Here is a 15,982-nt window from a genome sequence, read left to right on the forward strand (position 1 = left end):
AACCTTTTTTTTGCTACTGAAATTTAAATCGGAGATACTAGTAAAAACCTGTCTTAGTAATTCTTTTATATTGGCACAAATCAATGAGTATATTGTGAGAATTTAGTATATCGCCCAGCTCAGGTAGCAGTGCAAAAACAAGGCAGTCAGATTTGTCCATCGTACTATGTTTTTTTTAATGCAAGATGTGTCTTTGTGAAAGTATGGTTAGCTTATGTCATCAGGGTGCGAGTCAGCTCTGTCTTTCTGATCTCTCAGCGCTGCTCTGTCATTCTTCAATTAATAGACCCGGACTGCCGCACCCTCTTCTGCAAGCAGGGCATCGGTTACCTCATAGGTCAGGCATCACTCACTCCAGCTGTGTGTGTGGATGTCAGTGCGTCAATGTAAACTGCAGGGGTGTGATTTTTCCAAACAGTTACTGCGTAATGTATACTTTTTGAACTTGGGGGGAAAATTACAGTATTTTTAGACAAGCAGTTTCCTTTTTGGAGTGGAAGTGTGTGTGTGGAAGTGTGTGTGTGGAAGTGTGTGTGTGTGGAAGTGTGTGTGTGGAAGTGTGTGTGTGTGGAAGTGTGTGTGTGTGGAAGTGTGTGTGTGTGTGTGTGTGTGGAAGTGTGTGTGTGTGTGTGTGTGTGTGGAAGTGTGTGTGTGTGTGTGGAAGTGTGTGTGTGAAACTGTTGTGCTGTGTGTGTTCTAAAATAAAGGTATGTAAGCTGCGTCTGAAACTTATTGTAAAAGTCTTTTTGTGAATAAAGGAACCTCTATAAGCATGGTTTCCCTAACAGGGGTTCGTGAGGGAACTGCAGGGGATTTGTTGAAAAGCTATTCATTAATTAATTAAACCAAATTTAACATTAAAATGAACAAATGGGCCTGCACAATTAATTGAAATAAACTGATGTCTTATAAAATCAAAATGAAATGCCGTTTCTCATGCATCTCTGCAATCAATGTGAGTTTAACTTGCATTTGGGATTGCAATGTATTTTTGGTTCACTTTATTTACATTCACATTTGCACAATTTCCAACATTTCACCAATATTCGTTCACGTTTGAAAGTGATGAACGTCTAATGTCTCATCCGAAGCATGCTGCTTTATGACAGTATAGTGTCCCCATCAATATACTGGGGCTTTGGGACCCACACAGACCACAGGGTGAGCACCCTCTGCTGGCCTCTCCAACACCTCTTCCTGCAGCAACCTGGTTTTCCCAGTAGGTCACTCCATCACGGTACTGACCAGGCTCAACCCTGCTTAGCATCAGTGGGCAACCTAAATAAATAAGTCATTAAGAAAACATGCTTGTTTTACTTGCATGTCTTGCATGACCCTTAACCAGCATCAGCGAATATGTCATTAAATTATTGAAATTCGGCTTCCAGGCACCATAAAACTTTTTTTATCTAAAACAAAGTAAAGGTAAGCTGTAGAGATTGCCAAACAATTTTTTTTATTGATGGTTGGGTTGAAGGATTGTTAGTAGACATTGACTGTGCCTTGTTTCCTTCCATATACTGCTTCTCAGCCGTAGTGTTTGAGTCAGTGATACTTGCATCACCTCTGTCTCACACACCACCTCTAGATTCCAGTGTCTCTCTCTCTCTCTCTCTCTCTCTCTGTCTGTCCTCCCTCTCTCTCTCTCTCTCTCTCTCTCTGTCCTCCCTCTCTCACTTTACTGCAGTTGGTGGTGACAAACAGGAAGTGTGCTTTTTCACAAGCCTCTGAGGAAAAGGATGGAGAAAGAGAGGAGAGAATTAGAAAGAGCAAGGCGGTAGTCGTAATGACATGTATTTGAAGCGCTGGAGTGGAGCCAGAGCGGGCTAGCAGCGTGCTGATGACATCACCCTCCCCTCCTTCTATTCTGCCATTGAAACAAACACTCTCTTCACAGAGAGAGAGAGAGAGCCAGTACTGTTAAACCATAATGAGTGAATGAGAGCGGCTGTTTATCCGCTGGGCTCTAGGACCCAGCGCGGACAGGAAGAGTTACGCGAGCGAGAGAGCGTTGCTACTCTCTGCTGGGAGGCCATCCTCTCCATTCCCTCTTTCACTTAGACACTCACTTTCACTCACACATTCCCGGAACAAAGTTTCCCAGTGCTGCATTTCAGGCTGGACAGAGCGGATGATACTCCTGCATGCCGTCTGAGAACACGACTTAGTCTTGTTTTTGTTTATTTTCTTGTCGCAGTTCATCTTATTGAAGTGCTTCCACTCTGCTGGATCCTTATGGGCCTCTCAGAGCCCCGCAGCTGATCTGAGTGTGTGTGTGTGTGTCTACACGCACACGTGTGTCTCGGTGCACGTTCGGCAGCATGCGCTTCTTCACAAGCCCAGGCAGAGGCTGAAACTTTGCCTACCTGCAGGTGAGACGGGATGCATGGGTGAGTGTGACGGACATTAGGAGCACAGAGCCAGCGGGACTGGCTGGAGAAACCAGTGCCTTCTTTTTACCCACAGTCCTCTGGTGGCGTCATGCTGAGTCTGCAGGATTCTGTGTTCTTTGAGATCAGCATCAAATCTCTGCTCAAGTCCTGGAGTGGGAACTGTGAGTAAGACACACTAATGAATCCACTGTGTGCTTTATGATGATAAAATGTCCAGCTTTTGCGTGTATAGTCCAGGATAGTGCATGATGTTTCTAAAAAGTGCTGGCTGCGACAGGCCCGCATACACACCCTCCTCTCTGCATAGATGCAGATTAATGTGGATCGATGTTGGTGAATGTTGCTAGTACCTGAAATTAGGTTCGCCTATGAGTTGCATGATTGAAGCAGAGCACATCATTGACTTAAAGGATAGTTCAACAAACGTTTTACAGGGTCAATTATATGTTTTGACCTTTTTCAACCCGTAGCTTACCACTTGATTTGTTCAAACATCATTCACATTCTCTCTTTGGTCCAATGGTGCGTGTGTGTGTGTGATCTTTAAACGCACTACTGTACAGTCTGAATGGTTTAACTCGCCTGCAAACACTTTTTTTTAGGAATTGCTAATACACCTGAAATTGTTAACATCTCTCAGAATTGCAAATCACTTACACTATCTGAGGTGTCATGTGCATTTGACTTGTTTATGGAGGACTCTTACTGCTCTAAGATTCCAAAATATCAGTCATTAATATCGACCATTAAGAACCTTCGGTACAAATGGCAGCTTATTGTTCTGGTGTTTGGTAGTCTAGGTCATGTACACAGGCTGGCGATCCATGGACTTTGCATTGGGGGGATTTCTAAAACGGGCCAAACAGTTGGCACAGTACTGTTCAATCTCAGCAACCATAGGAAGCATGTTTATTTGGAAAAGTGATGTTTCCTGTACCCTTAGAACTGTATAGGCTAATCCATAACAATGTATAGATTTGTTTTAATCTGTTGGATTATTAAAAACAATTGATTCCTAATGAAATTTGACTTGTAATGTGGAATCAAATAAAGTATAAAATTTGTGTGTGCGTGTGCGACTGCTGACTCTTGAGTTAAGTAATGTGGCCCTGTCATTGTCTCTTGCTCCTCGCTAGGTTCTTCACATTGTTCTCTGTCTTCCCCTCGTCTGATGTCCTCTTTGAAGGTCTTGGGTTTCACATGATGATGGCCTGATAGTGTAGGAAGTGTTGTGTAGGATAATGATGGAAGAGCCAGTGAAGAGTCCGATCAATAAAAGGAAACATTAGCAATCCCAGTGGAGAAAAAGAGCAATACTATCGTAATCATACACTCATACTGATATAGACACACACACACCACACGCACATGCATACGTAGGGACCTAATGTATTTCTTAGGAATATACTTTGTTTTTGTACCTGTTTATTAGGACTTTAAGTAGGTCTGCTGAACTGTATGTTTAGTACATATCCGCAAAGTCATAAGATTTGATTATTGTGAAATCAGATTATTGTGAGTTTTTGGAATTAAATGTAATGATTTGCACCTTCACATTAGTTATAGGCTATTCTAAATATTCAAAAATATTTTTTTTTATTTTATTCATGAAGTTAGGCTTGTGTTTTTCCACTTTGCATTATGAACATGCAGTTATCAACGTAGTATGATTTATTTTAGGATTTTTATTTTATTGTTACCAGTATTTTGCATCTGCTATGAACATGCAGTTTTCCACTTTGCATTTCACACAGATGCCCAAGCAATCCTTAAGGCCTTTTTGTGAGCTTGTGGTTTTTTTTAAATGCAGCTGCTTCATTATAGGATGTAGATATAATTCTGTTGGTCACTGTTGACTAGGGTTAAGTAGATCAACAGCTAGTGACGTCTAGCACTGTTGGAGAAATGTCACTTGGATTGGCATGCAGTAAGTCTCTCTCGCTTTCGCGCCCTCCTCTCTCCAGTCTTGTGTGTTGGTGCCAATTCCTGTGCGTTGGGCCTCTCTGCTCAAACAATGAGGAGCGAGACCTAGTTTCAAGAGCTGGCAACTGTAGAATCTTCCCACTGCCCATCTCTGGTTAGAAGTCAGGTCAAAGACATAACTTTATGTCTCCAAATAAGAGTTACTGAACGGAGTAAACTGCAGGTGAAATGTGTGATGTATGTAGGTCTGCAGTGCAGATAGACTCGATTGGTGGAATCTGGGCATGTTGAGACACTATAGAAATAATGTTGACACTATTAGAGCCATAGCAGATTAATCTCTCCCGCTTTCAAATACACAAATACAGCTCCTTTACACTCCACCATGCATGAAGCAGGTGGAAGCCCACCATGGAGAAAAATAGGAGAAAGTTTTATTTATAAAAACGATGCATTTTTGCTTATGAAATGTGTCAGAAAAACCCATACTTATGTGTTGGATTCTTAGTGTTCAATCAGATTTACATGTTTATATCTAACCTAACACATCTGGTTTAAAAACAGATGAAAAGCTACAATTATATTAAAATGTCGGGAGAGTTTTGCTGACTGCAAAGCATGTTGAGTCAAGTTAATTTATATGTTTATAGCTAACTACCTGAATCACAACGCTTCTGGTTTAATAAGATATGACGGCAGACATTTGAAAGCTACTCTTTCTCCCTGTTGAGTGTTGAAGTTTGTTAATGACCACACAAGCGCAAGGATGCAGGTTAAATATGTACAGCGAATATTTGGGCTCATAAAAATCGAATATTCTAATATTTATTTAAATGTCGTTAAGTGAGAAAGACGTTCTTTTTTAAGTTTAAGTTGATTTTAAGTTTTTGTCACCATTTCTGAACAAGCCTACGTTAGGCAATATACACAACAAGCTTACCATATATCTTAAGGTTTTCTTTTAGATGAAAACATTAAACAATGTGTGTGTAAACAAAAAATATAAAGAACAAAAGCATTTAAGCTCAATCAGCACGAACGGAAAAAAAATGCTAATAAAGCAGACTGCGCAGTTATCGTACAAAACGTAACACAGCCTACATATGCACTCGAGTCAGCATTAAAGTGTTTATATTGTTTCACGTTGAGAAAAACAATAATATCCACATGCTCGAGTGAGAACGCGCTGCGCTGACAGACGTTTCAGAGACACAGTGTGCTAGTGAAGTTACTAACAGCACTTTGTCTCCCTCAACGAAACTTAAAGGAAGCATATGTCTCAAAATCATTTTGCTACCAGAAGATATCATCTCGGATCACGATTCCCTCGGGGTACAGATGCGCTTACCTGCAACCGTTAATGCAGTGATGGACAGCTGCTTCCTCAGTCGACTGGTGTTTGGATTTCATGTGATTTCTCATTGTGGTGGTGATATGATGATTACTCAGTTTCATTAATTTGATTAAAAGTAATACCATTTTGTAATATAATTTTCATCAAAGTAATTCCAAACTTTGCGAGGCAGAGAACGACATAATGTGATTAAATACAATCCACTTGTTAAACACGCTACATAGCGCCACCCAAATGTAAAGGGAAAAATGTAAAATTCAAATAGTATTTTGTTTTTCGAATAATAATAACAGATTGAATATTCGAAAATTTGAATATTCGTGCACATCGCTAGTGTGGAGTGCAGAATACTGTATACATACTGAGAACTTTACCTTCACAATTTGGAACCAAACAAATTGTACAACAGTCTTTCTGTGTGTAAACGGTTGTGTGTAAGTGACCCCTAAGAAAATAACTCATGATTTTTACAACGGAAAGAAATCAATCAAACATGGACAATGACTTTCTTCTAGAGCTGATGTACAGGCAAAACAGTCTTTGCTGCATTAATTTCCTATTATCACTGTAAAGCTGCTTTGAAACAATCTGTATTGTAAAAAGCGCTATATAAATGAAGGTGACTCGACTTGTGTATGTGGCGTGCAGTTACTTCAATGCAGTTACTTCATTCAACTTTTCATTCTGAGCCCCGTCTTTGATACCTAAACTGCATCAAGCTCACCGTCGTCACACACTGCAGTGAGTGAATGAAACCAGTGATAGCTTCTGTCTGTGCTGGGCTTTAACTAGCTGAGTATAATGCAGATGATGATGTCATTCAGGTTATTTGATCTCCATGTGTGATCGGCGTATTCTCTCTTAGACAGACCGCATCCACATGACTCTCCTGGAAATCATATTCATCCCTGTGTGTGTGTGTGACTGTTTGTATCTCACTTACACAATTAACTCTTTCCCCGCCATTAGGCTTGCTGTGATTGTCGGTGCAACACCGGTTACATCACTTGCCCACCATGGAACCCCCTCCAGAAACAAGCGATAGCATGTGTAAGCAGATGCATATGTAAAATAACGTGATCATCATCAACATTAAAAAGCATATAAATCAAAACTGCCTAACATTACTGAATGACATGTTGACCCAGGATTGGCTATATGACTGCAAGCATTAGGGGTGTTGATGGACTCAATCAGCGTTCTGAATCCAATCTGAATATAGTCTTTGACAAAAATGTGTTTGTCTCTGCTTTTTGCTCAAAATGTTGCTTTTTTATGAAACTTACTCACAATATGAAGTGTTGATAAAAAAAAGAATCCATGAAGCTTGAATACATTTTTGTTGTTTAAAACTAGAGGGTCTGTTCTTTCTTGTGATATATCGCATATTCAGATATTCATACAACAAAATATTCTGGGGGCCATGAAACTTTTGTGAAAATGGTAAAAAATTCTGGCAGTGGCTGGCAACGTTTTTCAAAAACACTGGTGGGGAAAGAGTTAAAGCCTTATTTGCATGGGACTAGTTTCCCTGTGGAGCTTAGGTAAATGTGTTCTGCAGACATACAACTCCCAGATACGTGCTCATTTAATTGTCTTTTTTTTTTTTTTTGGTGCAAGTTACCTTGCCAAAACGTTGAATGAAACCAAAATGATTAAAAAAAGTGTTAAAAAGAAAATTATTTTAATTGTGAAAACAACGAAATACAACAAAATATATTAACTGAGGTGAATGTGCTTTTTCAAGTTAGCTTAATCTAATGTATTTAGTCGACTTGATTTTGATCTTGTGAGCAAAGCGCTCTTATGACTTTTTTTTTCCAAAATGTATTCGCGTTATTATTAAATTATACTAAATATTTAGTATTGTTATTAAATACAATACAAAAATATATACAATTAATTGGTCTGAAATAATACAATACTTTTTTTAAAAGATCTAATCACAAATGTACCGGCAATATAATTAAAATTCAATGATCTGAAAATAATAAACTTCTTAATAGTCTTTTCTTATTCAAAGAATCAGTTGAGCCGAAAATCAATCATAATGATTAATTTATTTATTGAATAGACCAGGGGTAATCTATTCAATTAAAGTTCCAAGAGGTCCGGTCTCTGTATTTCCTTCCCAGCGGAGGTCCGGACAATACTTTTTTGGAACAGTTATACATTTCCATTGGGGGCAGCCATAGTACTTTGTAAAATAAAGTACCAAAAAAGTAAATATTTCTCCCAACTGGACATGAATATAAACATATATGGCTATAACATTGTATTTTATTTACATTTTTTTGTAAATCTGTATGACAGGTATAAATAATTGTTTTTGCATTATCGTTTTCTGCAGTGTTTTAGCATATGTTTCTGTTTTTCTTCTCACTGTGTTTCTGCTACTGTTGTTAAAAAAAACCTTGTCATCTGCAGCTCTTGTGCTGCATTCAGAAAGTGTGACTCAAAGGTCATTTAGAAACTAATCTCGTCCGAATGGTGGTTCAGGCAGTATTTGCAGCGAGTGTGAGTGCTAAAGCACTGAGTGCCCAGCTGTCTGAGTTCACATGCAGTTAGGGAATCGTGTCTTGTGTAGCTCAGAGTATCAGAATGTCCTGCAAACAACAAACAGACTCCGCATTAATGGCCCCTCTGTGAGAGACTATTCCATGTGACTCTCTGCCTCACTCTGAGGTACAAAATGTGTGCTATGGGGTCAGCAATGCAGCCCAGTGTGTCACAAATTATCTGACGTATCTACCAGAGGAATGAAGAGAAAGATGAACTGAGAGAGACGTGCATTTTTCTTCCTCACTTCTTTTGCTCATCCTTTCTGCATCACTGAGTGGAAAAGTACAAACAATATTAGAGTGCCTGCCAGGATGCCCATTGGCCAATCAGATGTGGACCCTGTTATGCCACCGGCCAATGAAAGCTGGCAGTGTGACATCATAGGGATGGGGAGGTGTTGCTAAAGAGGAAACAAAGAGTGAGTGTTTGTATATAGACAAACAAACACACAAACAGCTCTGGGGAATGTGCGTGTGTGTCTCTTTCATCCCCTGAGTGTGTGAATGTTTGTGTTTTATTATTGAGATGTGGGAGTTGCTAGGTGTGACCCTGTGTTCTCCTCTGAAAAACTCATTAAGTTTCACTGTGATTTTTTTTTTATTATTCTTCATCCTCTTATTGTTTGGACTTCTCTCACTTCATCGTGGTTTCTCCAGCAACCTGTGTGAAGTGAGGGTAGGGATTTCCTGAGCGGGCTTGACATGTGACATGCACACACACACACACACACACACACACACACACACACACACACACACACACACACACACACACACATAGTTTTTTTCCAGTCTTTCTGCATTCATGGCTGGATTGAAAAAATGTGTGATGCACATTAATCCACAGGTCTTCTTCGGGTACTGGTTGCATTAGTTAACAATTAATTTGTATGGGGAAGCTGTCAAAATATCTGTATTGGCCTCAAATTTGGTGCACCATGACTGCTTTGTCTTTTAATTACAATTTCTCTTCATATTTCCCAATGCCAATTTCTGCTTGAACACCTACTGAATTATGCATTCAACATGATTGGTAATGCTACATTATCTGTCTCTCTTTCCCGACAGCCTCTGTCCCTGTAAGCAACAGCAGTGTGAGTAGGCGAGGAGCATCCCCCTCGGCCCCGCCCAGCTGGGAGAAGCGTAGCATCCACCTCGCCACCATGTCCAGCATCACCATCGACCCCGAGCTCAAGCCCGGGGAGTTTGTCATCAAGAGCCTTTTCGCAGAGTTCGCTGTGCTCGCCGAGAAGAAGATCGAGGTGGTCATGGCTGAACCTCTGGTCAGTACTGCCCACAAATTTATAACAGAAAACTGAACACTTAATAAAAAATATTCTAGGCAATAAATGAATTGAATTGCACTTTTTTTTTAAAGAAATGTATTATTTTATTCAACAAGGATGTAAATTGATCAAGTGACAGTATAGACATTTATAATGTTACTAAGTAAAATATTTAGATATTTATGTATTTATTATGTCAAATAAACTGAAGACTGGATTAATGGCTGCTGAAAATCTGCTTTGCCATCATTTGCCTTACATTTTCAAATATAATAAAAATCTTAAACTGTTATTTTAAATTGTAATAATATTTCACAATATAACTGTTTTACTGTATTTTTTATTAAATAAATGCTGCCATGGTGAGCATAAACTTCTTGAAATTTAAAATCTTAGCACCCCCAAAACTCACTTCAGTATAAGTCACTTCATGTCCAAAAGTTAGCCGACTTCTGATGAAGATGTGTTTTGTGTGGTGTGACAAGTTTTGTGTTACTTTTTACTCGGGATTGAGTGAAAATTCAGTTGTTTGAACATTCAGTTGGTTTAGTGGAAAAAGAGAGGTTGTTGTGTGCATTTTCAAACTTGTGGCTCAAGAGAACACACACACATGTCTTCATATATTCCCAGAAACAGAAGCAGAGGTTTGAATTCTTGGAATGCTGTTATGTTGGATTCTTCTCAGGGCCCCCTGTGCTGAAACACACACACACACACACACACACACACACACACACTCACACTGTTTCTCCAGACTTGTCCTTAAACGCTTCCTCTCTGTGTTCGCTCCTCTCTCTCATTGTGTGTTTACTCAGTGGTAGATTGAGCTCTCTCTCAGTTTACTCAGCAAGAGTTTAAACTGGTAATGACTGCATCTAGCAGCTGCAGAGAGGAGCTGCGTTATAAAACAGCTCTCTGTCTTTGAACTTCTTTCAAAATAAAGTGTTGGTTCAAATGTAAACCAGATAACAGAGCATTCAAAGTGTCTCCGTGTGAGTAACCAGCAGTCTTTGTCTTTTTACACAACTGGAGAGATTAATTTTCTCAGGAGTTAAAATTCAAGTCTTAAAGGTGACGTACTATGCCCTCTTTCACAAGATGTAATCCCCAGAATGTGTCTGTGAAATTTCAGCTCAAAATACCCCCCATATAATTTGTTATAGCTTGTCAAATTTGACCCTTTTTGGGTGTTGGCAAAAACGTGCCGTTTTTGTGCGTGTCCATTTAAATGCAAATGAGCTGCTGTTGCCCGACCCGTTTAGAAGAGGGCTGATCCTTTACACGAGCTTCGTTCGGATACAATAACAAAACGCAAATAATTTCACTCAGCCAAAATCTCAGAAATAACCAGTAGTGAATTGCAGCCTTACAGAGTGGAAGAGGTTGCAACTTTTAGACACACACATCACATGTATGTTTCTGAATGGTTAGTGGGGCTGGGGCGGTATGGATTTTTTCTTACCATGTTTGAAAAGCAAGAAATTCCGCTTTTAAACCGCTTTAAATCTAAAAAAATGTTGGTGCGGATGGATGGCGAACGGATGATAAGTTTTGTGATGCGGTTGCGGATGAAATAATAGCCCATCCGCGCATCTCTAGAATGGAATGGTATTATGTGTCATGGAACATTGCGCTCCCCAACCCCGCAAAAGGTCGTATTTGCTCCATCTTTTGATGATCAGTTTTGTTTAGAAAACATTGAATCCATGTAAGACACAATGTCATTAGACATAATCCATGTCATTAGAATCAATTAATCCATGTATCCATGTCATGATTAGACACATGTGCAGGCCAATGTTTTTTGTTGTTTTTTGCGGTGATGACAGCCCTATTAGTGGATACATTTATGTAGTTGTTGTGGAGTTACATTGATTCCTCTCATTGACATGTTTAACTTTTACACAAGTTGACAGTTCTCTGAGGTTTTTATAAGACAGTTGCATGCTTTGCTCGAACTTTTGCCATTGCATTAGAACTGGTTACACTGTTGTCGCTTGTGAAAACCAACCAACCAACAATTCTTTCTGTACAATATAATGTTGTCACATGAATTTACTCGTTGATTTTAGTTTTTAGTGTTTTACTTTTTTGCAATTTCGAAATCAGTGCATCCCTACTTTTTCCTTTTAAACCGTTTAAAGATTAATCTTTTATTCATCCATTTACACTGCATGTATCTTTGTTCTTTCAGGAGAAGCTCCTTTCCCGCTCGCTGCAAAGAGGAGAAGATGCACAATTTGATCAGGTTAGTATCCGCGTGTGTCCTATTTCAAGTTTTTGTAGTGTAGCCTATCTCTCTCATCCTCTTGGCTTTTCAGTCCTCTCTCTTTCTCTCGCTCTCCATCACTCATTTCTGATTAGCACAGAACTTTTAACAGCAGAGCTGCAGCAAAGTGCTTTGTTTAGCAAAACGCAAAGCAAATGAGACATCATTCTGCAACGGATCCAGTCAGTGCCATTTAGCCTGTGTGTGAGAAAGAATGAGCCAGTGAGAATGTGCTCTGTATGCAGAAAACCACAGCAATATGTGTCTCTATACTTTAGAGTGCACAGAGTTTTGGTGTGTGTGTGTGTGTGTGTGTTCTCGCTGGACGTTGCCAGGAGCAGAATCGCTGTGTCATCCGCAGCAGTAGATCAGCACAGGCTGCTGGGAGTGTGTGCGTACGTGTGTGTGTGAATATTTCAGTTCAGGGTGTTGGAGTGTGTCTGCCAAGTGCCATGAGGGCTAGGAGAGCAGTTACATAACTCTCCTTAACCACATACATCATCCTGTCACACACACACACACACACACACTCACTCGCCTGATACAGGCCGCATATACAGTGGGGTCTAAAAGTCTGGGATTCAAAATCAAATTTGAACCTGGAAATAAACAAAGTTCTTGGACTTTAAAGCAATTGAAACAAAGAAACATTATGACGTAAATTGAATAAGATGTATTTGAGATTCTGCACTAATTTAGGTCACTAATGAAATGAGTGAATTTGTGAGCATGTGACTCTTTATAGAGGGTCAAATGTTCTTTCTTCCATTTTAAACCCAAGATGCGCTTTGGATCATCTCAGATCATGCTGGAGAACAAGATCACCAGGTTTGATGATTTGCTTGTGATGTTCTTCATATGTCATTTGCTAGACGTCTGCTAAACTGTTATTTTAGTACTATTTATATACCTTTATAGTATTTATTAATTTTTAGTTTTTGTAATTGTAATACTTCAACTTATTTTACTTGAGTTGTATTCAAATTTTCATTTACATTTTTTTATTTGATTTTAGGTTTATTTCAATTAATGAAAGCCGTTTTTAATAGTTTTAGTTAACAATAACCACACTGCTTCTAAATTAACACAATGCTATTTTAAACAATTGTGTGGAGTTCATGCAGCTTGAGTGCTGCTGTCATTACAGCAAGAGAGACAAACATAATACTACATTATTAAAATTCATGTTGATGTTTTTCATTCAACCATTTCAGATTGTTGTTATTATGATAAAATATGCAATGAAAATTTTAGTAAATCAGCAGAATGTAAAATTTTATTTGGTGGTCTCAGACTTTTAGATCCCAGTGTACCTCCAAACATCTCACTTTATTAATAAGCATACTTTTTCACTCACTCTGCACTTTTTTCCCACATCGCTAGCACGCACACACTGATTTGACTATTGGATTTGGCTGTGCCGAGTCTCGGGAACTGCGTGTTCAGGCAGTGACGTGTTGTGACTGCAGAGAGATCAGCTCTGCTGAATCACACCACAGTGAACTATACCATCCCTCACACACTCATCAGCATACACACACATCTGCTCTACACCGTGTGTGTGTGTGTGTGTGTGTGTGCGTGTGCGCGTGCGTGCACGCTCATGATGCTTGGTGCTGGGTTACTGCAGTGAAAGGTTGAGTAACCACTGGACGTATCATCCTACACCCATCCCGCCCTCACAATAGGACAGATCAATACCAGACTGCACTCCAAAGTGCTGCCATCTCTCTTCCGTCTCTTCCCTTTTCTTTCCTTTTCACCCATTGGTATATTGTTCTCAGTTTAGATTTTCCTCTCAAATCAACTTAACAGTGTATTTTGCTTTTAGTTTTTTAAAGACAAATACAGTAATTTTACATTTTAAAGACATAAAATGGCTTTCACAATCAAACTTTGTGGTGCAAATAACATATTTTGAAGGTGGAGAAAGTTTGTAAAATATTTTCTTTAGAATAACATGCACGGCTGAATCATGCACAACAACCACACAGCCTTTTTATTATTTTAGTTGTATTTATTATTTATTATTATTGTGACATGCATTAGAGTAAAACAGATTCAGACCTGAATTTGAGCCTGTAGTCGATTGTAAGAAAGGGTGGGTTTAAGCAGACTAAAAGTCCGGTATACATCACCAGAGAGAAGTCTGTCGTTTCACTGGAAGATTTAATTATGATATTTTTATATAATAAATATTACAAGGTAAAAAAAAAAAAGAAATGTGTGCATGGATGAATCATTCACAACAAGATCAATATACCTTTAAAAAATATTGCGAATTTCCATTTCATGACGACTTTAATACATACATTAACATCTAGTAAATAGGCCAATTTTGTGGCCAATCTTTAATCCACATGAATATGTTATTAAGCTAATTATTGTGTTTGTATGTTACAGTTAATAAGCTCTATGAGCTCCATAGCAGAACACTGTTTGCCTTCGCTGTTGCGGACGTTGTTTGACTGGTACAGAAGACAGAGCGGGACAGAAGACGAGTCTTACGAGTACAGACCTCGCTCCAGCACCAAGTCCAAAGGGTGGGGAGACATGCAATTATACATCTGAAATACAAATTTCTCTGCTGTCTCTGCTTTTATCTTCTCTTCAGCAATACTTGGAAATATTATAAGGAAACATGGAATTAGTTTCCATTGTTATGCTGATGACACTCAATTATATATTTCATCACGGCCGGATGAAAACGCTAAATTATCAAAATTGACAGAGTGTGTTAAAGATATAAAAGATTGGATGACGCGTAATTTTCTTCTATTAAATCCAGACAAGATGGAGGTACTACTCATCGGTTCAAAAAACCGCCCACAAAACCTCTCACAATACAACTTTAACATAAGCCCCTTTCACACAGAGATTCCGGAAAATACATGGATAAAGTGACCCGGGATTTGACCCGGGTTCGTTTGAAAATGGTTCATTCACACTGCCAGTGATTTGCCGGAATCAGAGAGCGCGTTCACACACAACCCGGGTATGTCCCGGATAGACGCGTGACGTATGATGTGACGTATAAGGTGGCGAACGAACGATCTCAGCTTCGGCGCGGATTGCAAGGAGTTCTCGGGTCTCTGCTTCAGTCCAGTTTGCAGACATCTTTTCGTTCTTTCTTGTATCGATGACGAACACAAACTTTCTTCTAACAGAGTCGCACGATAACTACGTCATTGCGAAGGCTCGTGCATCATCACTACGACACACCCCTTACGGCATTTGTCCTGGCTTTTGTTCACACAGCGCGCGTTCCGGGTCTGAACACGGCAATGTTACTAGGTCCCCAACCCGGCATCGATCCCGGCATTAAACCCGGGTCGTGTTTGCGTTCACACAGAAGGCGTTCCGGCAATTTGCCGGCTATTTGCCGGGGTACAAAGTGCTGTGTGAATGGGGCTATAGTAGGATGTCCTGCTACTTTATCCTCTACAGTAAAAGACCTGGGTGTCATACTAGACTGCGACCTGTCTTTTAAAAATCATATTTCATATGTTACAAAAACGGCATTTTTCCACCTTAGAAACATTGCTAAGCTACGTAATATGCTATCAGTTTCTGATGCAGAAAAGTTAGTTCATGCATTCATGACCTCGAGACTAGATTACTGTAATGCTCTATTAGCTGGTTGTCCTGCATCCTCAATAAACAAGCTACAGTTAGTCCAAAATGCAGCCGCTAGAGTTCTTACCAGATCAAGAAAATATGATCATATAACACCGATCTTATCATCTCTACACTGGTTACCTATAAAGTTCCGTATTAATTATAAGGTATTGTTACTGACTTATAAAGCCCTAAACGGCTTAGCTCCAGTTTATTTAACGGATCTTCTATCGCCCTATAATCCATCGCGCTCTTTAAGATCGCTAAATTCGAGGCTTTTGGTTATACCTAGGATATCTAAGTCCACCAAAGGAGGGAGAGCATTCTCACATTTAGCTCCAAAACTCTGGAATAGCCTTCCTGATACTGTTCGTTGCTCAGAGTCGCTCTCCCAGTTCAAAACTAGATTAAAGACGCATCTCTTTAACCAGGCATTCATATAAATGTTTTAATCTTACAGTTAAATCCGGCCTCTAGTTCATAACCGCCAGAGGAGAATTGGCCCCCGACTGAGCCTGGGTTCTCCCAAGGTTTTTTTTTTCTCCATTAGGTCACCTGATGGAGTTTTTCGTTTCCTT

The 15,982-nt window shown here is 39.5% G+C and overlaps 1 protein-coding gene across 9 annotated transcripts in view; it reads left to right on the forward strand.

The window, feature by feature from the left end:
* The window catches only part of fryl (furry homolog, like), a 96,315-nt gene that overhangs the window by 34,854 nt on the left and 45,479 nt on the right, over positions 1 to 15,982 (forward strand). For 7 of the 9 annotated variants that reach the window (XR_013794424.1, XM_079584367.1, XM_079584361.1 and 4 more), the window contains 3 exons: positions 9,300 to 9,514; positions 11,712 to 11,765; positions 14,190 to 14,329. Coding sequence is in view for 8 of the 9 variants with exons in the window: in XM_079584361.1 (XP_079440487.1) it covers positions 9,300 to 9,514; positions 11,712 to 11,765; positions 14,190 to 14,329 (409 nt within the window). In the remaining variant the exon portion in view is untranslated. Of the gene's footprint in view, positions 1 to 2,467; positions 2,555 to 9,299; positions 9,515 to 11,711; positions 11,766 to 14,189; positions 14,330 to 15,982 lie in introns of those variants that run through there. The other 2 variants (XM_079584366.1, XM_079584368.1) reach the window with 1 other exon arrangement.

The sequence above is a fragment of the Phoxinus phoxinus genome (assembly GCF_949152265.1).
Source record: "Phoxinus phoxinus genome assembly, chromosome: 16".
NCBI lineage: Eukaryota > Metazoa > Chordata > Actinopteri > Cypriniformes > Leuciscidae > Phoxinus > Phoxinus phoxinus.